Source organism: Rhinatrema bivittatum, chromosome 8 (assembly GCF_901001135.1).
Source record: "Rhinatrema bivittatum chromosome 8, aRhiBiv1.1, whole genome shotgun sequence".
NCBI classification, from domain to species: domain Eukaryota; kingdom Metazoa; phylum Chordata; class Amphibia; order Gymnophiona; family Rhinatrematidae; genus Rhinatrema; species Rhinatrema bivittatum.
In genome coordinates, this window is record NC_042622.1 from 166515127 (window position 1) to 166540602 (window position 25476).

The following is a 25476-nucleotide window of genomic DNA, read 5'->3' on the forward strand; positions in this document are numbered from 1 at the left end:
CCCTCACATTGTAATTGTAACATTCCTACTATATCTCACAGTTTTTTGAGGAGCAGACATCACAGATACCTTAAAATCAGGATTGCTCCCTTACGACAGGATGCTCTGGTGGCAGAATTCTACTAACAAACTGCAATTATCAGTCAAGTATCACTACTTGTGTCTCATTCAACAGTACTGAAAATATTTTTTGTTTCTTTTTCAAGTGGCCATGAAAAACCAAATTCACCCCATTCATTCAATACATAACACACATACAATTTAACAAATTTTTTTTTTGGTTGTTTTTAAAATTTCCAAAATTCTAAGTAATTATGAAGGCAAGCAAATAGCTTAAAAACTCAAAACCCCTTATAACCAGGTCAGAGACCTTGTGGGTGAGAACAGTCCTATACAGTCATAAAAGATGATAGAGCAGATTGCAGGATATTAGTGAGAAACTAGGGACTACCACGCGAAAAGGAGCCAATTTGAAGTTTGGGGATTCACTTTTAATGCCCAGAAACACAACCGTCTAGGGCTTATTTTTCAAATAAAAGTGGTGCTCTTTCTGAAAGCTTTGGGCCAGATTTTAAAAACTACGCACGGGCGTAGATTTGGGTGCGCAACCCGGCGCACACAAATCTACGCCCAATTTTATAACATGTGCGTGCAGGGGGTGCACAATTGTGCAACTTGCGTGCGCCGAGCCATGCAGCCTTCCTCCATTCCCTCCGAGGCCGCTCCGAAATCGGAGCAGCCTCGGAGGGAACTTTCCTTCCACCCCCCCCACCTTCCCCCTACCAAACCCATCCCCCAGCCCTACCTAAAACCCCCCCTTACCTTTGTCCTATAAGTTGCGCCTGCCTCTGGCAGGCGTAGATTTCGTGTGCCGGCCAATGGCCAGCCCGCGATCCCGGGCACAGCGGCAAATGGCTGCTGTGCCTGGAGGCTCTAACCCCACCCCCGGGACAAATGTGCGTCCCAGGGCTTGGCGCGCGCAGGAGTGGGATTTTGGGGTTACGCGCATAACCCTTTGAAAATCCATCCCTTTGTGCACACGTGTTCTGTAACTAAAGGGACAAGGATGAAATCTGTGTACAAAGACAGGTTAAAGAATAAACCAATCAAGAATGGCCGAGTAGGCCAGTTGCAAGCGCCCCTCAATCACCCTGGTATATGTTGATACAAAAAAAGATGCTGTGTACCATTTTCCTTCTGCATTCTAACAGGAAAACTTCTGAACTTAAGTCTGGCTCATGGTTATATGACTTCCTGAGTAATTGATGCAGCTGGGCAGACTAGATAGGTCATATTTCTCTGTGTTATACTTGTGTAAATGCACCACTTGAAATGCATGGCTATAACTAGCCGACCCGTTCTTTTCACCTCAAACTCTATTAAGTGACGATTAGCACCCTGTCAGAGACAGGTAGCAAGGAGGTCAGAGATGTAGTAGGGTTTGTGGTGACACAGGAGGGGGGGACAACTGGGCCAAAAAACCCTTTATCTTGCTGACAACTGCTATAAGGGTGCACTCAGTATACATGGGAAGAAGGGAAAGCACAGAGCCACTTTCAATGCCTAAACCTGCAAGGCCTTAGGAAGAGGTAAAGTGAAAGATATATAATCCACAGGCAAGAGAGGATGATAGCAGAGGCAAACACATTTAAAAATAAACTTCTAAAAGTAAGGGTTGAACATCATTCTGGAAGGAGAGAGGCAAGCATACTTCTTACTCTTCAAGAAGTCAAAACTGGAATGCTGTACACAATTTATGCTATGTATAAATTCTGATAGGTCAACTTTTTTTTTTTTTTTTAAACCTCTCTCTTTCACAACTTATATTCAGATGTCTCAAAACAAAGGAGGCACTGGAAAATGAAGAAAACCAAATCAGATTATTGCACCATGGACGGAACGCCATTAGGAACTTGTGTCTTTATTTATAACATACCTCAGAAGGATCCACTGGAACGCAAACCTGGAGGTCCATGGTCAGACAGTCCAACTAGCAAAGTTAGCCAGATAAACTTATCTGGCTAATTTTGGAGGCATAGTCAATAGTGCCGCTGCACTGTGGAATATAACCAGCTACATTTAGGACAGCTCTTTGGCCCAATCAGACAGCCTGCTAAGTCATCTGGCTAACTCTGAATATCAGAATTAAGCTGGTTAACATAGCGGGCTAACTTAACTCCTCCCAGTTACACTCCTAACTTAACCTGCTAAATTCTAGCTGGCTAATGACTGCCCAAATATTTATTTAGCTAGCCAACTCAGACATAACCCAGCTAAATGCTTTCTGAGTATGGACCTCCTGATTCTTAATGTTAGCCTTATTGCTCAAAGGAAAAAAAAATTGCCCCCTCCATTCAATGGCTGCACTCTCTTTCAATGACTTGAATTCACATGGCAAGAGAATGAATTATAGGGATCAGGAGCAAAACAAAAAGTAAAGAAAGTACTTGTTTCAAAAGCTAAATTTTAGTCACACTGGGGCAGCTCCTCACAAGCTCCAGCTCAGTTTGTGTACCTACCTCTAGAGCAGGAATCAGCCCTCAGTATCCTGTATATAGGACGCATGGTCCCTACAGCATGAGGCTTATCTTGATTACCCTATCATTAGTCCTACTGGCAAAATCTAAAACCTGCTGGCAGGAAAGAGAAAACAAAAATACTTCTTGCTATCTTTCTCTAAAAATAACAAGTCCCCTGTTTTCCAAAAGAACATAGGGTATAAGACACACTACACAGGAGAATCAATCTGGAGATTAACAAATAGTTTTCCCATTCCCCAAACTGTGACAAGAACATCTGAAGCCACAGCTCCCAAGATATCACACACAGCCCTACTAATCAGTGCTGTACATGAATGCCATTTTAGTGACCCCCTTCTACATTACACTGTAGGCTTAAGGTCAACAACACTCCAAAAACACATATTACAATGTTATACCTCAAACAGGTCAACACTGTGAAGCTTGGATGTGCCTGCTGCTTGCTTTATTCATCCAGGAATAATCTAGAAGGCAGGCTGCTGCTCCATCAACACATTCTATCTATTACCAGCACCCAAAACACAGGCAAATATCATCACGTAAAGATGAAAACTGCATCTTAAGATTATTCCAGTCCTGGGTTTCTAATTCTCATTCTCTTAAACACAAACACCTAGACTATGCCATAGTGGAAAGTGTCAAAAAAACGGAACTGCTTCAAAACATACTGCTACTATGAAGTTAGTTTAGCAGCATTAACAACAATAGAAAGGAATGGGTACCCTGCTGTATGTGCATGTCCTTTTATCCAGGGGTCATGGAAACCTAGAAGAGCACAGCCAAGAAGGAGGGATGGAGATGGTGTATTTCGTAATACTCTGAGGCAATACAAAATTATTCACAAAATCAACACCTCAAGGTGCTAATGAATCACATATGAACTGCTTTTTATATATTTACGCACACACACAAAATATAATAATGCTAGATCAGACGTATTAGCTCTTAAGATTTGTTTTTTTAATAAGTGCTCAGTAAGGAATTGAGAGAAAACTTGAAGAGGAAAGATATGCAGACAAGTGTAAAGGATTAAAGTGTTACAAGACAGCACAAAAAGAGAAAAGAAAAAAAAACAAAGTATCCCATGACCTGACTGGCCCCAAAGCCCCAACTCTGGGGGTGCGGATGCTGAAACAGTGGGACACATCATTAGAGCTGCTGTCACCAGAGAGAAGGCAGAAACAGGAAAACAGTGAAGAAGGGAGAAAGGAGATCATTCATTTTGAAAATGCTCCATTTTCACCTTAAGGTTGTTTGGAATACACTAAACGTGAGGCACTGAGGATTTGCCATTCTGGGATATTTCCAACCTCTAAGAAGAGAACCTACAGAAAATGCAAGGAGGTTAAAAATAAGAAAATCCAGAACTACAGAGCTGAAAAACAGTAACGCAAACTGGAAAGTCTGCATGCTCTGTAACCCCTCAACAAAATAAAGCATAATCACTATTCTAGGACATAGTATGCAAATCCAGAGGAAGGTCTAATACATCCTCCTCATCCCTTTGCTTTTCATATGTGTATACCTAGAATAGGTGCAAAATCTGGGAATAAATGGCCTTAAATTCCCAAGAATCTGTCTTTCTACCCTGGTCATTAAAGGCCACTTTCCAGCTTGTGAAGCTCTGGAATGCCTCTCTTTCCACTAGATAAGAGGACTTTAATACAATCCAAGCTTTTGGTAAACAAGCACACCCTCTCAATGCTAGTAAAATGGGAGCCCAAGAAGAGTCAATGCAGGGTACACCTGTAAACATCTTATTATACACTGGAGGGGGCGGGGCAGTAAGGGGAACATGACATCTGTAAGATTATCTAGTTTTATTAGTTGCTAGAAAAAAAATGGTCTGGAATAGGGCAATCATAAGCTTCCAAATAATTATTTGTTCTTTAAAAGGAGCATTGCTGGCAATCCATAGCTATGCAAGATTGAATCCATTCTTTAGCAGGTAATTTTGGCTGATTTTCCATACCAGACAACTTCATAAAGGACTGATCTTACTAAAAGGAGAAATAAAAAAAAAAAGTCAAGATCCTGGTGTCTCCCCCATAAAAAAAGAAAGAAAACACCAATGACCGATAACAAGACTGCTCCCCCTCCAAGACCCCCCAAACCTACAGGGCTCCAGTAGCATTTCACAAAAAAAGTTCTCACTGAACTTGTCCAGAGATTTAACAATGAATAATCCACAACTGCTTCTCTCTACATCCCAACCCAAGCAAGCTCCTGTCATCCTTTCTAATCTGCAAGGGCTGTGTGTTCTTTGCGAACAGATGGAGACATAAACCCACACAGATATGTACACAACCTGAGACAGGGAGGGGATGGGAAGCCTTCAGCTCAGAGGCATCACTGCAACTTCTATTGTGATCTTTTAAACATTTGTGACAGAGGAAGAGCAAGGTGAAAGCTAGCTGACAGAAACAAACTGGCATCTTTAGGTTTCCAATTAGAACAGATTAAACAAAAAAAAGCAAAGGACATTTGTTATGCAAGAAAGAAAGCAAAAGGTGGCACAACTAGAGTTAAAAGGTCATAGTTTGAAGATTTTGTTTTTAACTCCCTGTTATACAATGGCACAGAGGGTATTTTTATATAGGTTTTCTTAATATATTAATAGCCTAAACAGATTGCTTGTTTTGCTTTATTTTTCTTTGCTTTTACCCATTTTTCTTTTTTTTTTCTCTTTTTCTTTAAAAATGACACTCATGAGCCAACTAGTCAGTTGTCAAGTCCAATGTGGAACTGAACCATGCCAATTCATCAACCCCCCCCCCCCCCCCCTTCCCAAATATGATGCATGTTAAGACCAATGGATTTCCCCCAGCACTTGATTGGCTGCTTTAGTCCTGGCTGGCAAGACATGCGATGTATTCACTGGAACAAGAGAACAGACCTAGAAGCTTCAGGCGGTTACCAACATTCTCACAGGGTCTAAAAACAAAAGTCCAAAAATGATGAGATGGGGGAGATAAAAGTTACAGAATCCTCCTGTTTTCCCTGTGAAAGTCTGAAGCAGGACTTGGGGAGGTCTCTGTAAACTATTGATGGCTCTCCAGTGGTTCTTCGCTGCCCAAACTGAAGACAGCAGCAACTTTAGAACCAGGTTTGTGGCTAGAGTCCGATTTCACTAACCACTTTGCTTTTACTCTTTAAAATAACTATTAAAAAAAAAAAAATTAAAGTGGGGGTGGGAAGCGCCAAACTCTACTCAGTACCAGAGATTAAATAACTGTTTCCATAGTCTGTTGACATTTTTTTCTGATTCCATAAGGAGTTTGTTACTTTCAGTCATACACATATCTATCTATATATGAATATATAGATACATACATATATATATATTTATATATATTTGTTTTATCCCATGATTCTACGAGGATTCCTCCACTACACTGAAGATCAGGAAGCAGCATGAAGGCCTTTTAATCTGTTCTCCTAGAACAGCCCCAGTGCCGCAGACAGGTGAGAAGCAGTAGTCCGTCCTGCTGCCTTCAGTGACCTGGACGATCCATGGCTTCATCATAAGTGATTATCCTTTTGGGATCTGAAAGGAAGAAAAGAGTTTTAAAAAGCAGCACATGCAACAAGAAGCAGATCCAAATCATCAGCTTCAAGAGCTGAGGCTCAACATTCAGAGTATGAAAAAGCAATGAGCTGAATGTTGGCCTTCCTAATTTTTTTTTTTTTTTTAAAGTGTCACATGACAAGAAAGGCACCTTCTCTCTACCCAAGATATACCTTCTTGGCACAAAACACACAATACATGTTCCAAAGGGCTCCCCAACACCACCATCTCATGCCATGGCCTGCCAGCACAGAACAAGAGAAGACCAATGAACTAGAAGGTTAGAATAATGTCACTTTGCTTTCCTACATGCCCAGTGAAACCATGTTTGCATATGTGGGCTCTGAATACAGACAATGGGAAATTACTGAAAAAACATCCTTGCTGTTACTGAAGATGGCCACTATATGTTCTTAAGACTATATTCAAAGATAACTTTCTACATAAGAAAAACATTTTCATTAGCAAATGTTATCAGAAAGTTCAGCTATGACTTGTAGCAGTACTAAAAGTAAAGGAGCGATGCATGGGTGGTACTGGCATTACCTTCACAAGGAGACATCTTGTGTTTATAGAAAGGACTGAGCTCAGCAAGCCCAGGAGACTCATTTAGGACCAACACAATCAGGCCGATACAGAAAAATGCACGGGAGAGCCGGCAAGCGCCAGCTCTCCCGACGTGCGCACAGGCCACTCTTTTGGGCGCGCGATTCAGAAAGCCCAGGTATGTAAAAATGAGGGCCTGTGGTAAAAAGAGGCGATAGGGACACCAGCGCGTCCCTAACGCCTCCTTTTTTAACAGAAGCGGCAGCTGTCAGCGGGTTTGACAGCTGACACTCAATTTTACTGGCGGCGGTTCTCGAACCCGCTGACAGCCACGGGTTCGGAAAATGGATGCTGGCTAAGTTGAGCATCAGTCTTCCAACCCGTGGGCAGATTTTTAATTTTTTTTTTTAATTTTGGGGCCTCCGACTTAATATTGCTATGATATTAAGTCGGAAGATGTACAGAAAAGCTATTTTTTTCTGCTTTTCTGTACACTTTCCTGGTGCCAGCCGAAATTAACGCCAACCTTTGGCAGGCGCTAATTTCTGAAAGTAAAATGTGCGGCTTGGCTGCACATTTTACTTTCTATATCGCGCGGGAATAAATAATAGGCCCATCAACATGCATTTGCATGTTGCGGGCGCTTTTAGTTTCGGGGGGGGGGGGGGGGGGGGGTTGGCCACGCGTTTTCGATGCGCTATTACCCCTTACTGTATAAGGGGTAAAAATAGTGTGACGAAAATGCGCGGCCAAACACGGGCTAACAGTGCGCTCTGCTGGAGCGCACTTTACTGTATCGGCCTGAAAATGGCCTCAGGGCAGATTAACAAAAACATTTTTTTCAATCAAGTAGTTATAATACAATGGTCAAGGACATTTGCAGTCACAGCTGAATCAGATTCAATGTGAACTGAGAGTCAAGGACTGGAGGTCTTTGTTGAGGAATCTAAGGAAAGGTTAGGTTGAAATGTCAGACCTTAGCCATTTTCTGAAAGTGAGGTAGCTTGGCTTAAGGCACAAGGGTAATGGTGCCTCATTCCACATTTTGGGTGCATAACAACCGAAAGCACAAAGTCTTGTAAAGGCCAATCTGGCAGAAGCCAGGGGAGGGATGGACAAAAGAGCTATTTAGGAGAACCGAAGTGCTCCAATCGGGGATTAAAAGCTTGGGGAAGATACTCATGAGCCTGTTTATTCACACACTTGACGACAAAGCAAAAGGTTTTGAATTGCACCCTAGATCCAACTGAGTCAATGAACTATAGACCTACTTCTGCACTACCTTTCATTTAAAAAATTTTAAAATCTGCAGCATTGATGCAACTTATGGCCCATCTAGACAAACATGATTTATTAGATCCTCATCAATATGGATTCAGACATGGTCTCAACACTGAACTTCTCCTCTTATCTCTAACAGATACACTCAGACACAGCATTGATTCTGGCTCTTTAAAAAAGCCTTCACTAAAGAGTGTGGAGGGTAGAGAATGAAAGTACAGGGTAATGCAGATGAGAATGAATTTACTCAATCCTACATTTAAGAAGTAATATTTCAAAGCAATAGTAACTCAATAATATACCTGGACTTAACCAACATTACTCAAATAATGATTTTATTTATGAAATTGTAACCGAACTTTATTGGCACCTGTTAGAATGTACGATATCCTACATTTAATTACCTTAGTCTATGTGCCTATTTGTAAACCGTTGCGATGGTATATAACTTAGCGACGGTATAGAAAAGTTTTTAAATAAAAACAAAAAAACAATATCTCCTTGTCTCCTTAGACATTGTGTCTGCCTTTGACACAGTTGATCACGACATACTATTCTACAGTCTTCAATAATTTGGTCTCAATGGCACAGTTCTCACCTGGTTTCGCTTGTATCTTTCTCAATGTTCTCAGTCCGTTAAGTTAAACAATGAATTTTCTTCTCATTCCCATATGAAAACTGGTATTCTGCAGGGTTCTGCACTTTCCACTGCCTTTTCAATATATACTTATCACCTATCTGTAAGATCATTTCCTCTTTGTCTACTTGATACAAATTATATGCCAACATACAATTTGTTATTGGCATCGACTCTTCAGGGAAGCACACTTTAGATGATCTTCAAATTTGCTTTTCTGCTATCACCTCCTGGCTCAAACACAACAAGTTATCCCTAAACAAGTCTAAAATTGAATTCCTACTCATTCATAGTCCTCATTCAACCTTTAATAAAAAACTCATAACTTTAGCAGGTCAATCATTTCCCATTCAAAATCATATCCAAAGTCTAGGTGTCCTTATTCATAATACTCTCTCACTCCGTCTGCAAATTAAACAAGTCATTTCACAAGGTTTTTTCAGACTTCGTGTTCTTTCCAATGTTAAAAAACTATTACATTCACCAGACTTTTGTACAGTGCTTCAAGTCTCCATCTTTCCAATTCTTGACTATTGCAATATCTTATTCACTGGCATCTCACAAACTCATATCAAATCTTTGCAACTTTTGCTTAATTCTGCCACGCGGCTTATTACTGGTACTAAACGGTACGAACACATTACTCCCACTTTAGTGGAATTACACTGACTCTCAATCAAATGCAAAATTGGAATGCTCGTACACAAACTTCTCAATGATCAAAATATCACTGGGCAAACACGATCTTAAAATTCCATCGACCAACTAGCCTACTCCGCTCTTCGCAAAGAAGCTTACAGGAAATTCCATCACCAAAATTAGCCAAACTTCACTTTACTCGGGAGTGCGCTCTCTTTGTCGCAGCACCAACCCTATGGAATTCTTTTCCAATAGTAATCAGACAATGTAATTCACTCACCCAATTCAGAAAATATATTAAGACTTTTTTTTTATTTAATTTAGCTTATGGTTAAGTTTGTTTTTATCATTTAACTCAAGTTCATCAACTGTTTTAACTTAATAGTTTATGTTTTTGCACCACTGTAACATTTTAATTTTTTTAATTTTAATTGTACGTTTTATTTCTTGTTTTCTGATTTAAATTGTATATGTTATTTTGTTCACCACCTAGGCCTTTTTAAGTGTTAGGCGGTTTATAAATTTTAATAAATGTAAAATGTTTTTGAATGGGAGCCAGTAAAGCTGATACAATATTAGATTTATGTGGTCAGTTGCCTTAGCCCCTACTAAAATTCTTGTGGCTGTATTCTGTAGGACCTGAAAGTACTTCAGATTGTATTGGGACATGCCATTAAATAGAAAGTCACAATAGTCAAATTGGTTGCCGATTAATACATGAATTAAGGTGGCAAAATTGTGCTCATCAAGGTAGTTGCACAGATTAATATTTAGAGGAGGATATTAGCCAATGTATTTTTTTTTCTCTCAAACTTTCAAACCTAGGAATCTGTTCAGTGACCTACTGTGCACTTTTAAAATTCAGCAGCACACCAATACCACGTTAAGGGTGCAGAGCTCTATGGCCTCTAAGTAAGCATCCTACATGGTAAAACAGATCAATGAGAGACATTTTTCTTACCTTGCTTTTGCAAGTTCCAGATAGCTTCCATTTCTGAAAAGAAAAACACAAAACAAAAACATTTACTAATGCTGCAGACAGATAAACCTCACATTGTGCTTTATAAGAACATGTCATGCTGGGTCAGACCAAGGGTCCATCATGCCCAGCATCCTGTTTCCAACAGAGGCCAATCCAGGCCATAAGAACCTGGAAGTACCCAAACACCAAGAAGATCCCATGCTATTGATGCCAGAATTGCAGAGGCCATTCCCTAAGTCAACTTTATTAACAACAATTAATGGACTTCTCCTCCAAGAACTTATAGGAAAATTAGTTTCTTACCTGATAATTTTCATTCCTGTAGTACCAAGGATCAGTCCAGACTGCTGGGTTATGCCTCCCCTCCAGCAGATGGAGTCAGAGAAAAGCTGAAAAGCACCCCCTAGATATACTGGTGTGCCACCTGCGATCTCTCAGTATACTCAATATCAAAGCAGAATGAAACATATATCCCATCCTTATTTTTTTTTTAAATAAGAACTAATGACTAGAGCAAAGTATACTTTAAAAATACCAGAAAACCTTTCCTTTTATTTATTTATATTTTTTTTGTGACAACCAAAACATGTTGAACCCAACTGTGAAGAGAAGACAACAGAAATATGACATGAAGACGAGCAGACTCTCCTGTAATATACCTTCTTGGGCGGGCATCTGGACTGATCCTTGGTACTACAGGAACGAAAATTATCAGGTAAGAAACTAATTTTCCTTTCCCTGTACGTACCAGAGCTGGGATTTACCCTAGCCGCCTTAAATGGGATGGGACCCAGAGAGTCCTGCTCGAAGCACACTGCTGCCAAAGGAATCTGCAGCCGGATCCTGGACATCCAACGGATAATAATGTTTAGCAAACGTGTGCAAGGACTTCCAAGTAGCTGCTCTACAAATTTCCTGGGGCGAAACACATTGGCTTTCTGTCCATGATGCCGCCTGAGAGCGGAGAGTGTGAGCCTTGAGACAAACAGGAACAGGACGCCCAGGACATATATACGTGGAAGCAATAGCATCCTTCAACCAGCGAGCGATGGTAGCTTTAGACGCCATATGTCCCTTCTTTGGACCATTCCACAAGACAAAAAGGTGATCCAACCAAAAGAACTCATTAGTGACTTCAAAATACCGCAAAAGGGTCCGCCGGACATCCAATCGCCGTAAGTCTCGACCGTGAGCAGAATGGGTATCCTCCTCCGAAAAAGATGGAAGGTCTATCGACTGATTGACGTGAAAAGCCAAGACCACCTTAGGCAAGAAGGAGGGTACCGTCCTCAGGGACACTCCCGAGTCTAATACGCAAAAATGGTTCCCGGCACGATAACGTGGAGACCCAACGCGCCGAACAAATGGCCACGAGAAAAACTGTTTTGAGAGTTAAATCCTTCAACATGGCACGCTTGATGGGCGCAAGCGGTGAGGCGCAGAGGCCACGAAGAACCAAATTTAAGCTCCAGGACAGACAAAGCTCTTGCACCGGGGGACGTAAATGCTTGACACCGCGTAGAAAATGAACCACATCTGGGTGACCAGCAACAGACGAACCTTCAATCTTACCACGCAGAAAGCCCAAGGCCGCCACCTGTACTCGAAGAGAATTATAGGCCAGGCTCTTTCTCAAGCCCTTTTGTAAAAAAGCTAAAATATGCACTATAGATGCATGCCGTGGGGTCACATTCAACCCACTACACCATGAATCAAAAACCTTCCAGACTCTAACATAGGCAAGGGAAGTGGAGGTCTTGAGGGCCCTAAGAAGTGTGGAAATTACGGCTTCCGGATAACCCTTCTTTCTCAGTTGCCTCCTTTCATAAGCCAAGCTGCTAGACAAAAGTGATCCGCTTGATCGAAAAATACGGGACCCTGCCGCAGAAGATTCGTGATGTGCCCCAGACGCAAGGGACCTTCTACCGCCAGGTTGACGAGATCCGCAAACCACGGTCTCCTCGGCCACTCCAGAGCCACTAGAATAATCCTCCCCGGTGGGATTCTATGCGCCATAGAATTTTCCACACCAGTGGCCAAGGGGGAAACGCATAAAGGAGAATGTCTGGAGGCCACGGAAGCACCAGAGCATCTACCCCTTCCGAACCGTGCTCTCTTCTGCGACTGAAGAAGCGAGCCACCTTGGCGTTGATCCGAGTCGTCATCAAATCCAAGCGTGGGGTCCCCCAGCGGCAAGTTATGAGCCGCATCGCCTCGGACGACAGTTCCCACTCTCCTAGGTCCAGTTGCTGCCGAATGAGAAAATCCGCCTGGACATTGTCCACTCCTGCGATGTGGGAAGCCGCGAGACGGCTGAGATGACGCTCCGCCCAGGCCATCAACAAGTCCGCCTCGGAAGTGAAACTATGAGGGGCCCCCGAACGTTGAGGTCTTCTGCCTCAAAAGGAATGAGTCCACGCCTGCGACTGAGATGCTGACTGTCTCTGTGTGAAGGAAGACCCTCTTCCTGTCCGAAAACAACGCTGACCCCGGAACCGGCCTCTAAAGGTGCCGGACAGGCAAAACTGTCTAGGTTTGTCCTCGGGAAGCTTATAAACCTTGTTGTCCCCCAAATCCTTAATAAGCTATTCCAGCTCCTCCACAAAAAGCAATTTTCCTTTGAAGGGAAAAGAACCAAGCTGGGACTTGGAGGAGGCATCTGCCGACCAATTACGGAGCCACAAAAGCTGCCTTGCAGAAACCGCCGATGACATTGTGCATGCAGAAGTCCGTAAAAGATCATATAGGGCGTCTGCTGTGTAGGTGATTGCCGATTCCATGTGGTTAGCCTGTTCTGCCTCCTGCGGGGGAAACTCCTGGGCCGTAAGCATCTGTTGAATCCAACGGAGAGTGGCCCTCTGCATGAGACTGCTACAGACCGCAGCCCGGACACCGAGCGCAGAAACCTCAAAGATGCGCTTCAACAAAACCTCCAGCTTCCAATCCTGAAGATCCTTAAGCGCCGTTCCGCCAGTCACAGGAATGGTAGTATGCTTAATGACAGCTGTGACCGCCGAATATACCTTGGGAAGCTTCAGAAGCTTTAAAGAATCGCTTGGCAAGGGATATAGCTTCTCCATAGCCCTGCTGACTCATAATGAAGCCTCTGGAAAATCCCATTCCCGGGAAACAATCTGAAACAACTTAGGGTTGAAAGGAAAAGCCCCGCTAACACAGAATCCCCGGGAGCGGAATCCATGTCAGGCTGCAGAGCCGGAATTTCCAGTTCCCGCAGCACATGTGGAATCAAGGGGTCTAGTTCATCCTTACTGAACAAACGAAGTATCTGGGGATCATCCCCTTCGCCACCCATATCCGGGACACCAGAGTCATGTGAGGGACCCGCAGCCTCAGATAAATCAGGTTCCGCTGCCGGACGCGGGAGACGGACCCCTGTACTCCCCTGATCCAGCCCGGGCCTGGGACGCTTAGGAGAGAGGGCAGGAGAGTCCACCCAATCAGCTTCCACCTCTAAATAGGCTTTGTGCATCAAAAGAATAAATTGAGGAAAACTGATGTGGCCGCTTTAAGGGCCCCCCCGCCCAGAGCTGGGAGGGGGGAGGGAGAGTCCAAATTTGTACCAAAATCGCCAAAGAGCTGAGGGCTTAATGCGAGCAGGTCCTCCTCTCCCTCAGACGCTGCCTGTGTGTCTGAACTCGGCGCGGCAAAAATGGCCACCGCTCCCTCGTCCCGTGGGGGCGGGGCAGGGCAGATTTCTGCCCCCGAGCAGACAGACTTCTTCGCGGCTCACGCAGCCGCGATAGAGGGGAGCCATGGGTACCCATCGGCCGTCGAGAGGGTCCCTCACCCCCGGGGATACACCGGGAGCAGAGACCCTCCCGAGAGAGCAGAGCCCCCGACTCCCTGCAGGCCATGCAGGCAGAAGCCCGTGGCATATCAAGGGCGAACCCGACACAAAAGCACGCGAAAAGCAGCAGAAGACAGTCCTGTGCTGGACCGGGTGATAAAATCCACCCCCTCTGGAGCCCTGGGGCCAATTCGGGCAGGCTGGGGCTAAACAAAGGCTGTGCTTTATAATTATAAAATGTCTTTTTTTTTTTTTAATTTTAACTAAAGAAACCCTGCACAAGCCCTGTTAGGCATAAATGGCTGACTGATCAAATCACGTGGAAAAGTACATTACAAGCCCCCTTTCAGGGGAAAGACATCCCTGGAATAGATTGGGGAGAGGGACCGGCCCACCGGTAAATACTCCCCAGGTCGCCAAGGATATGGACACTCCGGGTACCTGGCATTAGGGCAATGCCCTGCCAAGCCTACCCTAAGGAAAACCCCCACTCAGTCAGCGCCAGAAGCAAAGTTGCACAAAATTAGTAAGAGCCAAAAATTCCTCTTTTTTTTTTTTTTTTTTATATAAAAGTAAACAAGGAAGAAATTTGGTCTAGTCAAAAGCCCTACAAGACAGTCAAACCTGTACAAACAATGGATAATCAGATCAGGACCGCAGGTTATGCCTCTCAATCTGCTGGAGTCAGAGAAATACTGAGAGATCGCAGGTGGCACACCAATATATCTAGGGGGTGCTTTTCAGCTTTTCTCTGACTCCATCTGCTGGAGGGGAGGCTTAACCCAGCAGTCTGGACTGATCCTGGTACGTACAGGGAACCAAGCGTTTTTTGAACCCAGCTACACTAACCACATCCTCTAGCAACAAATTCCAGAGCTTAAATGTGCGTTGAGTGAAAAAGAATTTTCTCCGATTAATCTTAAATGTGCTACTTGTTAACTTCATGGAGTGCCCCCTACTCCTATTATCCAAAAGTGTAAATAACTGATTCACATCTACTCGTTCAAGACCTCTCATGATTTTAAAGACCTCTATCATATCCCCCCCTCAGCCGTCTTCTCCAAGCTGAACAGCTCTAACCTCTTCAGCCTTTCCTCGTAGGGGAGTTGGTCCATCCCCTTTATCATTTTGGTTGCCCTTTGAACCAGGCTAAACATTGCAATATCAGGTTCTGTGTGACAGGGTCGGAAGTGATGAAAAAGAAAATTGGATTTTCAAATTCATGATGCTGATCAAAGGTTAAGAACAAATGTGCTCTGCCTACAGGCATGAAGCTCCAGTTATTTCACAGATATGAATAGGTGCAATTAACTTTTTTGGCTGTTGTTCCCCATTTAAACAAACAATAAAAACAGCCTTTAGCATCTGGCTGAACCATGTTGGTAAATGTAATGTGCATTAAGGCCATCCTGTAAATCTGAAGTGTGTCACAAGACAGCTACAAATTTACCAGATCCTCAGCTGCAACTTAAGTCTTTAAAGAAAACATATAGAGCACCCTGAATATCACTGTAAATTAAAATGTAGACTGTTCATGCCCTGCAAACTCATGAGAATATATAATTCAAGGGAAAGAAGCTCTGGGAGCAATCCAGACCATACAGCATGCAGCTGTGCAAAGAAATAGGCTTTTGGCCTGTGTGAGAAAGGGCAATGACTCTTCAATCTAATGTCCTCAAGCAACCTAGACATTGTACAAACAGTGGATATCAGCTGGGAAAGAAAACAACTTGGCGGTTTCTGGGTGTCAGAGACATCATGAGAGGAGCAAGTTCCAAGCAGCACTTTACAAATAGTCTAGTAATGGCACTTCATAACTTTTCTCCTCCGGGAAACACAAGCACCTACCATCTGTAAATACATTAGATTTAAAAGATTAGAAACTCATTGCTGAATAAAGTCAAGATGGAGGCTGCGTACTAGAGAATATAAACGTCTGGCTGCCTGAATTCTACTTCTCTCTCATCTTTAAGCAGATCATTACTAACTGGAAATCCTAGACTGGTATACTGTTCGGCGATAAAATAACCAGAGACACTCAATTACAAAAAGAAAGACCAAGAACCTGCACAGAATTACAAAGATGATCAGTGGTGAGATTGTTTGTGTTGTGCATGGTACCCTGAAATGAATACACATTTTAAGTAACTGGATTCCTCAGTTCAGCTCAGCTATTCCACAACCACAACTCTACTCAGCAAATGATTTAAAAGAACAAGCACTTCTTTCAGGACACCAAAATCTAAGCACATCAGGAGCATCAATAAGGACTTTGGTTTTCCATCTTCTTCAAGTAATTGTCTTAAAAAAGCAAACAAAGACTAACATTTGAGAGATTAATCATCAGTCTCAAGGTTAGCATAAAACTTCTTGAAAGCTTTTGAAAAACAGCTGGCTGACTTTATTGCTCCTGTCTTGAAAGTCACCATGACTACACAGCAGTGCAAAGTTAACAGCTAGCAAGCAATCAGTGGAACTTCACTAGTCACAGGTAAACAGACAATGCGGCAGGACAGATATCAACCCATTACTCAGTGAGACAGAGCATTGCTGCACTTTACCAGGCACTTAAAACCAGGGACCTCAAAATCTTGGCTAACACCTCTATAATAATGACAGTAATAAGAAATATGCATGAGAACAATTTATCACCATTTACACTGATGCTCCCTAAAAGCATAGGCACGAGCAGATGTGAAGCCCCGCCCCCATTCACAGCACTGAAGGGAATCACATGGTGACACCTAGTGGACGGATGTCACAAAGAAGCTGCACTCTTCAGGATGTTAACCAAACATTGACACACTGATGTATTACCAGCTCCGTGAGACTGGAGCTAAAAGCAAACCATTTCAGTGCTGTCTCTGATTGGCTACAGCAGGGTTAGGATTACACAGCACTGTCCCTATAAATAACTTCTGGAGATTTTAAGAGAAAATGGGGCTGCCGAAGATTTCCCTAAGCATGCAACCAGCAATCCTCAAGAAGGAAAGCTTTAAACTAGAACAAAGCCAACAATTAGGCATGACCTAAGGAAGGAAGGAAGAAAGAGTCCAGGCTAGTCATGCAGACAACACATGCCTGTGCTTTATGAGAGAGAGAGAGAGAGAGAGAGAGAGAGAGAGAGAGAGAGAGAATGAGAATGTGAAGGCACATGCTGCTGGACGACCACGAGATGCACAACTTCCCCCAAAGGCAGCTCCTCTCCTACACTACTTCAATGAACAAAGACTTCAACAGAGACAGCAACATGCACTAAAACCCTCCAACCTATTGCACATAAAGCTACCTGACATCAAAAGCACAAGATCATCAGTCTAAACACGCAGTTCCTAAAGAAGGAAAAACAGGAACTGAAATACAAACAGGATACATTTCTTTGGCAGAAGCCGCCCCCTTTGTGTTATGCAGGTACTTGATGCTGCTTTCTTCGTTTGCATAAAACCTTAAATGACCTCTCAGATCGTAAATGCCAAACCAGATGCATAGGCAGTAATTTGATACTTGGGTTTATCTGAGGACCAGGTGATGTCATCATGGAACTGACTGAAGCCTTTCTGGATAAGCTCTGATAGGCCATGCTACTTTCCTTTTAATCTCACAACAATCTCAGCAAAATATTTGTGTGTGTGTAGGGGAAAAATGCTTAGGGCATCTGGCAAACAAAAGAAAAGAGCCGGTTAGCTTGAAATGCATCATATAACCATGAACTGGAGGAGGAGGAGTTGACAGTTCCTTGAATACTGAACAAGAAATTAATTCAAAATTACGATGAAAACCATACTGAGATATCCAAACCCACACCCTTCATTTTAATAATCACGCCAAAGCCGAAGATGCCCGGCTCTTGAACAAGGTGGTTCTACCTATCAGGCCAACACCTTCTCCCTGCTGCTGCCTGCTCAGCAGCACCAATCAGATGCTAGAGACAGAAGTAGCAGCCTGGTGCTAAAAGGACTTTCACCTGCTTTCATGGCCAGTGCAGTCCAGATGCTCCCAATGGGCGTGGGGGGAGAGTTTGAGAAGATATAGGAGCAGGAAGGAGGGGTAAGAGCAAGGACAAGAAAAAGACCAGAGATTTCTACCGGTGTATCCAAATACACCAGTAGATGTGGTGAATTTGGATTTTCAGAAGGAGTTTCTCATGAGAGACTTCTAAGAAAACTAAAAAGTCATGGGATAGGAGACGATGTCCTTTTGTGGATTGCACACTGGTTAAAAGACAGGAAATGGAAAGAAGGATTAAATAGTTTTCTCAGTGGAGAAAGGTAAACAGTGGAGTGCCTCAGGGATCTGTACTTGGACCAGTGCTTTTCAATATATTTATAAATGATCTGGAAAGGGGAACGACAAATGAAGTGATCAAGTTTACAGATGACACAAAATTATTCAGAGTAGTTAAATCACAAGCCGATTGGGATAAATTGTAAGACGATCTTGTGAGACTGGAAGATCGGGCATCCATATAGCAGATGAAATATAATGTGTGCAAGTGCAAGGTGATGCATATAGGGAAAAACATCATGTAGCTACAGCATGGGTTAACTTCTAAAATGGAACCCATCACCCTGGAAAAAGATCTGGGCGTCAGTTGATATTACATTGAAATCGTCAGATCGGTGTTCTGACGGTCAAAAAAGCAAACTAAATGTTAGGAATTAGGGAAGGAATGGAAAATAAAACGGCGGTTGTCATAATGCCTCTATATTGCTCCATGGTTAGACCGCACCTTGAATACTGTGTGCAGTTCTGGTTGTCGCATCTCAAAAAAAGATATAGTTGCACTGGAGAAAGTACAGAGAAGGATGACCAAAATGATAAAAGGGATGGAACAGCTCCCCTATGAGGAAAGGCTGAAGAAGTAAGGGCTGTTCAGCTTGGAGAAGAGATGGCTGAAGGGGGTTATGATAAAGGTCTATAAAATCATGAGAGGAATAGAACAGGTAACTGTGAATCGGTTATTTACTCTTTTAGATAATACAAGGACTAGGGGGCACTCCATGAAATTAGCAAAAAGAGCATTTAAAACAAATGGGAAAAAATTCTCACACTCAATGCACAATTAAACTCTAGAATTTGTTGCCAGAGGATGTGGTTAAAGCAGTTAGTGTTGCTGGGTTTAAAAAAAGGTTTGGATAAGTTCCTGAAGAAGTCCATAAATTACTATGAATCAATAGGAAATAGACACTACTTGTTGCCAGCATCAGTAGCAAGGGATCTATTTCATGTTTGAGTACTTGCCAGGTACTTGTGTCTTGGGATTGGCCACTGTTGGAGACAGGATACTGGGCTTGATAGACTCTTGCTCTGACCCAATATGGCATACCTTATGTCCTTGTTCTTCAGTGCAATTGCTATTTAATTGCCTCAGAGTTTCTACCATAATGTCCTGAATATATAGTAACATAGTAATAACGGTAAATAAAACCAAAGTGGCCCATTTAGTCTGCCCAGCAAGTTGCACATGGTAGTAACTGCCGCTCCGTGCAGGTTACCCCCATGCCTTCTTTTAAAAGTAATAACTGCTACTCCATACAAGTTACCCCATGTTTTGGTTAAGGGCAGTACTTGCTGCTCTGTGCAGATTACCCCCATTTTTCTGTTAAGGGTAGTAACTGTCACTCAGTGCTGGTTCCCCCATGCACCCTTTCTTCATTTCCAACATCTAGCCTCTAAGGGATCTGCAGTGTTTATCCTTTAAAAAAGAGACAGATCAGCTTTTAAACTAGATGATAGGGGAAAGCTGACTGCCACTCAAAAATGCACAAGTTGGAATGATGTATCTTTAAAAGATACTAAGTTGAAGAGGGAAATCAGGGCATCCCAGTAGAGAGATTGCAATACATGTTGAAGTGGATCAGGTGCCTTTAAGTAAAAAGCAGACAGAGCAGAAATATTCCAAATTATCCTGTTAACTGATAACTAGAGACTTAGTTTTCAGGGGGCTGTCTTCCCCTCAAGGATTAAACAGGGTTTATTATAAACAATAACAAAAACAGGAAAAAAATCAATGAAAACAAAGGTGACAATTTTCCATGTAGATACTGGAATTTATTATAGTGGACAGAAGCCAGGGCAATAAAAGATTATTAAGCACATTCTCCCACTCACCAGCATCCCTCTCTCTACCCCCATCCCTTGCCTAGCATGTCCCTTTCCCCCTCACCCAACGAGAATCTCCCTCTTTCCCCCCATTGCAACAGCATTAATCCTTACTAGCGGTGGCTCCAGATATTTCCTCTCTCCTTTGGCAGCAGCTTACTGAGGCTCCCATGCTGGCAGCACTGCACTTTTTTCTTGCAGGGCCAGGCAGCCTGCAGGGAAGTGCTTCAGATGGGTGTGGCCCACTTCAAATGCTACATTAGCAGATACTTTGGTGGGAGGGGGAGGTGGGACTTGAAACAGCACATTAGCAGCACTGGAGGGCAGGTGCTTATGCTGATGGTGGGGGCAGGAACTGAAACACTGGCTTCCAACAGTTGCTGTAGGACTTGTGATGTATCTGTAGCTCTGGAGCTGCTCTTTAATCATCCTAAAATTAGGATGAAAGTCTGTTAATACCAATTGTCACTTTGGAAAAATCTGGGAATGTATGGGTGAAAATTGGTTTAAACTGAAAACAAAGGACCCTACTGATAAGCAGGTTAATATAAACAAGAAACATATTTTGAAGTACCTATATACAAATACTAGCAATCAAAAAATAAGATGGAGGGAGTTGGAGTGTATAGCACTGGATGAAGAGGTAGATATAACTGGCATCTCAGAGACCTGGTGGCAGAAGGATAACCAATGGGACACTGATACCAGAGTATACATTACATTCAATATGTTAGAGAGAGCATGGAGTCAAACAGGATAAAATTTCTTCAGGAAACAAAATGCAATGTTGAATTTTTATGGATATGAATTTCAGGTGAAACAGGGAATAAAATAGCAGTGGAGGTATATTACTATCCATTGGCCAGAATGAACTAAGACAATGAAATTAGAGAAGCTAACAAAACCAGCAGTACAGTCGTAATGGGCGATTTCAATTAGTCCAATATTGACTGTGTGAATGCTACATCAGGACATGCTGGCGAGGTAAACTCCCTAAATGAAACAAATATCTGCTTCATGGATCATCTGGTACAAGAATCAACAAGAAGGGAAAACTATTTTAGACCTAGTCCTTAGTGAATGTAAGATTAGGTAAAAGAAGTAACCATGTTGGAGCTACATGGCAGCAGTGATCACAATATGATCAAAATTTGACTTAACTGGAGGGAGGGCACTAAAGAAATCTATTGTGACAGCATTTAACTTTCAGAAAGGTGACTAAGATAAAATAAGGAAAATGGTTAGGAAAAACCTTTAGCAGCTGCTCCTTTAATTTAAGAGTGTACATCAGGTATGGACATTGTTTAAAAATACCATCTGGGAACCCCCGACCAGATATTTTATGCATTAGAAGATGAAAGGCTAAACTACAACTGGCATGGTTAAAAGGTGAGAGGGGCTATAAAAGCTAAAACATCATCTTTGAAGAAATGGAAAAGGGATCCGAATAAAGAAAACAAGAAACAGCATAAGCACTGGCAAGTCAGATGCAAAACATGGATAAGGAAAGCAAAGGGAGAATTTGAAAAGAAGCTTGCCAGTGGAAGTAAACACTCCTGATAAAAACATTTGAAGGCACATTCAAAATAAAAGGCCTGCGAGAGAGTCAGCTGGACCATTAGATGATCAAGGGATAAAAGGGGCACGTAGGGATGACAAAGCCATAGCAGAGAGACTAAATGAATTCTTTGCTTCGGTCCTCACTGAGGAAGATGTAACAGAAACTATATTCAAAGGTGATGATGCAGCAGAACAAACAAATCTCAGTGCTCCTGTTAGTTCCAACAGGGCAAATTGACAAATTAAAAAAAGAGTAGCAAATCACCTGGATCCAGAGTGCTGAAAGAACTGAAAAATGAAATTGCAGAACGGCTATTAGTAATTTGCAAACTATCATTAAAATAGTCTATGGTACCTGAAAGACTGGAGGGTGGCCAATGTAACACCAATTTTTTAAAAGGGATCAAGGGGTGATCCAGAAAAGTACAGACCAGTAAATTTGACATCTGTGCCAGGCAAAATAGTGTAAACTTTCGTAAAGAACAAAATTGCTGAACATATAGATAAGGCATAGTTTAATGGGACAAAGCCAACATGGATTTAGCCAAGGGAGTCTTGCCTCACTAATCTGCTACTTTTTTTTTTAAGGTGTAAATAAACAAGTGAATAAAGTTGAGTCAGTTAATATAGTATTTGGGATTTTCTGAAAGCATTTGACAAAGTCCCTCATGAGAGACTTCTTAGGAAATTAAAAAGTCAAGGGATAGAGAGAGGGCAGTGTCCTTTTGTGGATTGCCAACTGGTTAAAAGACAGAAAACAGAGAGTAGAGCTAAATGGTAAATTTTCCCAATGGAGAAAGGTTAATAGTTCAATGCCCCTGGGATCTCTCTGGGACCACTGCTTTTTAATATCATCATAAGCATTCTGGAAATGGGAAAAACAAGTGAGATGATCAAATTTGCTAATGATACAAAATAAAGTTGTTAAATCACAAAAGAATTGTGAGAAATTGCAAGAGGACCTTGCAAAACTGGGAGACTGGGCATGCAAATGGCAAATGAAATTTAATATGGACAAGTGCAAAATGATGCACTTAGGGAAGAGTAACCCAAATTATAGCTACACAATGCAAGGTTCCCCATTAGGAGTTAGTGGTTACCATTCAGGAAAAGGATCTAGGTGTGATCATTTATAATATATTGAAAGCTTCTGCTCAGTGTGCAGCAGCAGCAGCCAAGAAAGCAAATAGAAAGCTAGGGATTATTAGGAAAGGAATGGAGAATAAAACAGAGAATGTCATAATGCTCTGTATCGCTCCATGGTGTGACCTCATCTTGAGTACTGTGTGCAGTTCTGGTCACCACATCTCAAAAAAGAAATAGAATTAGAAAAGGTACAGAGAAGAGCGACCAAAATGATAAAGGGGATGGAACAATTCCCCTATGCAGAAAGGCTAAAGAGGTTAGGACTCTGAGGGGAGGTATGATAGAGGTCTATAAAATAATGAGTAAAATGGAACACGTCAATGTTAATCTGTTTACTCTTTCAAAGAGTACAAATACTAGGGGACACAAAATAAAGTTGCTAGGTAATACATTTAGAACTAATTAAAAAAAATATTTTCTATCAACACATAATTAAGATCTGGAATTCATTGCCAGAGAATGTGGGGAAAGCTATAAGTGTAGTTGTGTTTAAAAAAGGGTTGGACAAGTTCCTGGATGAAAATTTCATTAACCATTAAGGGAAAGTTGCAAAAATTCACTGCTTATTCTTGGGATAAGCAGCTTGGAATCTCTCTACTCCTTGGGATCTGGCTTGGCCACTGTTGAAAACAGAAAACTGGGCTTGATGGACCTTTGGTATGACCCAGTATGGCATCTTATGTTCTTATCAGGCATCAAGCACTAATTTTCAGGTGCCTGGGAAATGTTCACCCACAAAACAAGGGAGCTTTTTCCCGTAAAGTATTCTCAACACTTCTGGTAGTTGCTGATGCTTGGAATAATTTGAGTTTGGTTCACAGCCCCTGGAATGCAGCCAGCCAAACTTAGTAAAAAGATCTTCAGCAGCTATGCAACCAGTTTAGTAATTCTTGGGTCAATAGCCTGCTTCTGGATCCACTCTGCCAGGCTGACAAGGCTAAAAAATGGCTGAAAACTGGCAATAGCATTAAAGGGAGAGAAGAACTAAAATGAATCATCCAAATTAAAGCTAAAGGAATCCCATTACCTTTTAGATTAGATACAGTAAAACATCTGTGTCTGCTTCCCACCACTTCATATGAACTAATACTCCCAACCTTCCACCCCTAACTGATGTACACAAGTTATTTCTTGCACACCACAATGCAACTAGTCATCCATTCAGATAGGACAATAGTTCAGCTAGTGGCACATCCCTGATACCATCTTGTGCTCTGACTAGAAAATTGCTGCATCTTTATAGTACAATGTTAGGAAAGCGTTCCTCTTTTAGTCAAAGCTTCCTTTACATTTACGCAGCTAAAATCACCATGCAAAATGGAGGAGCTCATGTTCCATGTGTAGGGCACTTCCAGGTCACAGCCGCTCTGATATGTTCTGGAAGTGCCCTACACATGGAACTGGTTGCAGCTGTTTACTCTCTAGCTTTCCTCTTCCTGGCATCTCAAGTACACACCCATTATCCCACAATGTACGAGCAGGATCCAGAGCTATGTTGTCTGTATTCATTAAGCAGCAATAGAGGGCAAAAACCTATTTTGACTAGAAAAAAACTCAGCTGACTTATGGGAAAGGCACAGGGCAGGATTTGGCATGGTGCAGCGAATGCATCTCATCCTCATTTGTAGTGTCCCTAATATTAGCCTTGACTAAAAAAAATGTTTCACTTTCTAGGAGATTTTTTCCAACAGATCAAAGGAACTGCGATGGGAACCACTATGGCCCCATCTATTGCTTGCTTATACATGTCCCAGTTCAAATCAGATTTCATCTACAATTCCCCTTTCAAGTGGTTTTTCCCGGTTTGGCTCAGATATATAGATGACATCTTTTGGACAGGCACGGAGGTTCAATTCTTTTTGTTTTATGATTGACTTAACACCTTAACACTCACCTCAAGTTTGATTTACAATTACATTGCACTCAGATTCCTTTTTTGGATATCCTTGTTAGTGATCACAATTCTTTTAGTACCTCACTATACCATAAACCCACTGACCGGAACACCCTCCATTACACCAGTCATCAACCACGTCCGTTACGGAATAACATTGCAGTGGGTCAATCCTTCCGTCTTCAGAGAATTTGTTCTTCTCAACAGGATTTTATTACACAAGCCAAAGTTATGTTCACATGTTTCCACAACTGGGGTTACCCAACACGGGCCATTAAACGGGTCTTTTAAAAAGTCCTCTACATCAACCGGGATCTTCTATTCACACCACACAATAAGGATACATCTTCCCAACTCACCTGTATTCTTCCTTTTTCACCTCATAGCAAAGAAATTATCTCTATCATTAAAGCCCACTGGAGAACACTTTTACCTCATTCTATTTTCAAAGAATTCCACTGGTTCTCCTTTACGTGGGGAGAAAATTATGGGACTTTTTAGTTTCCTCTGACTCAAACCAATACCCCATTGCTCAACATGTCATCATTTGAGGGCATTCCCCCTGCATCCAATGCTCAGTTTGTACTCATTCCTTAACGATCCAATCTTTTACACATCTAAACAATTCACTATTCGACACCCCACTACGTGTGCTTCCAGTGGTGTTATTTGTGTATCTTACGCCCATGTCCTTTGATATACGTAGGCAAAACCAACTGCCAGTTAAAAGCGAGAATTATAGAACACCGTTCCTGCTTGAAATCTGGCCGCGC

General features: G+C 42.2%; 1 protein-coding gene across 3 annotated transcripts in view; it reads right to left on the reverse strand.

The window, feature by feature from the left end:
* Nucleotides 1-1764: 1764 nt before the first annotated feature.
* NUFIP2 (nuclear FMR1 interacting protein 2) overlaps nt 1765-25476 on the reverse strand; it is a 51398-nt gene continuing 27686 nt past the window's right edge. For all 3 annotated transcript variants that reach the window (XM_029612271.1, XM_029612270.1, XM_029612269.1), the window contains exons 3-4: nt 10173-10205; nt 1765-6087 (exon numbers count right to left, since the gene is read on the reverse strand). In XM_029612271.1, coding sequence (XP_029468131.1) covers nt 6035-6087; nt 10173-10205 — 86 coding nt within the window. In that variant the 3' untranslated portion in view covers nt 1765-6034. The remainder of the gene's footprint in view (nt 6088-10172; nt 10206-25476) is intronic.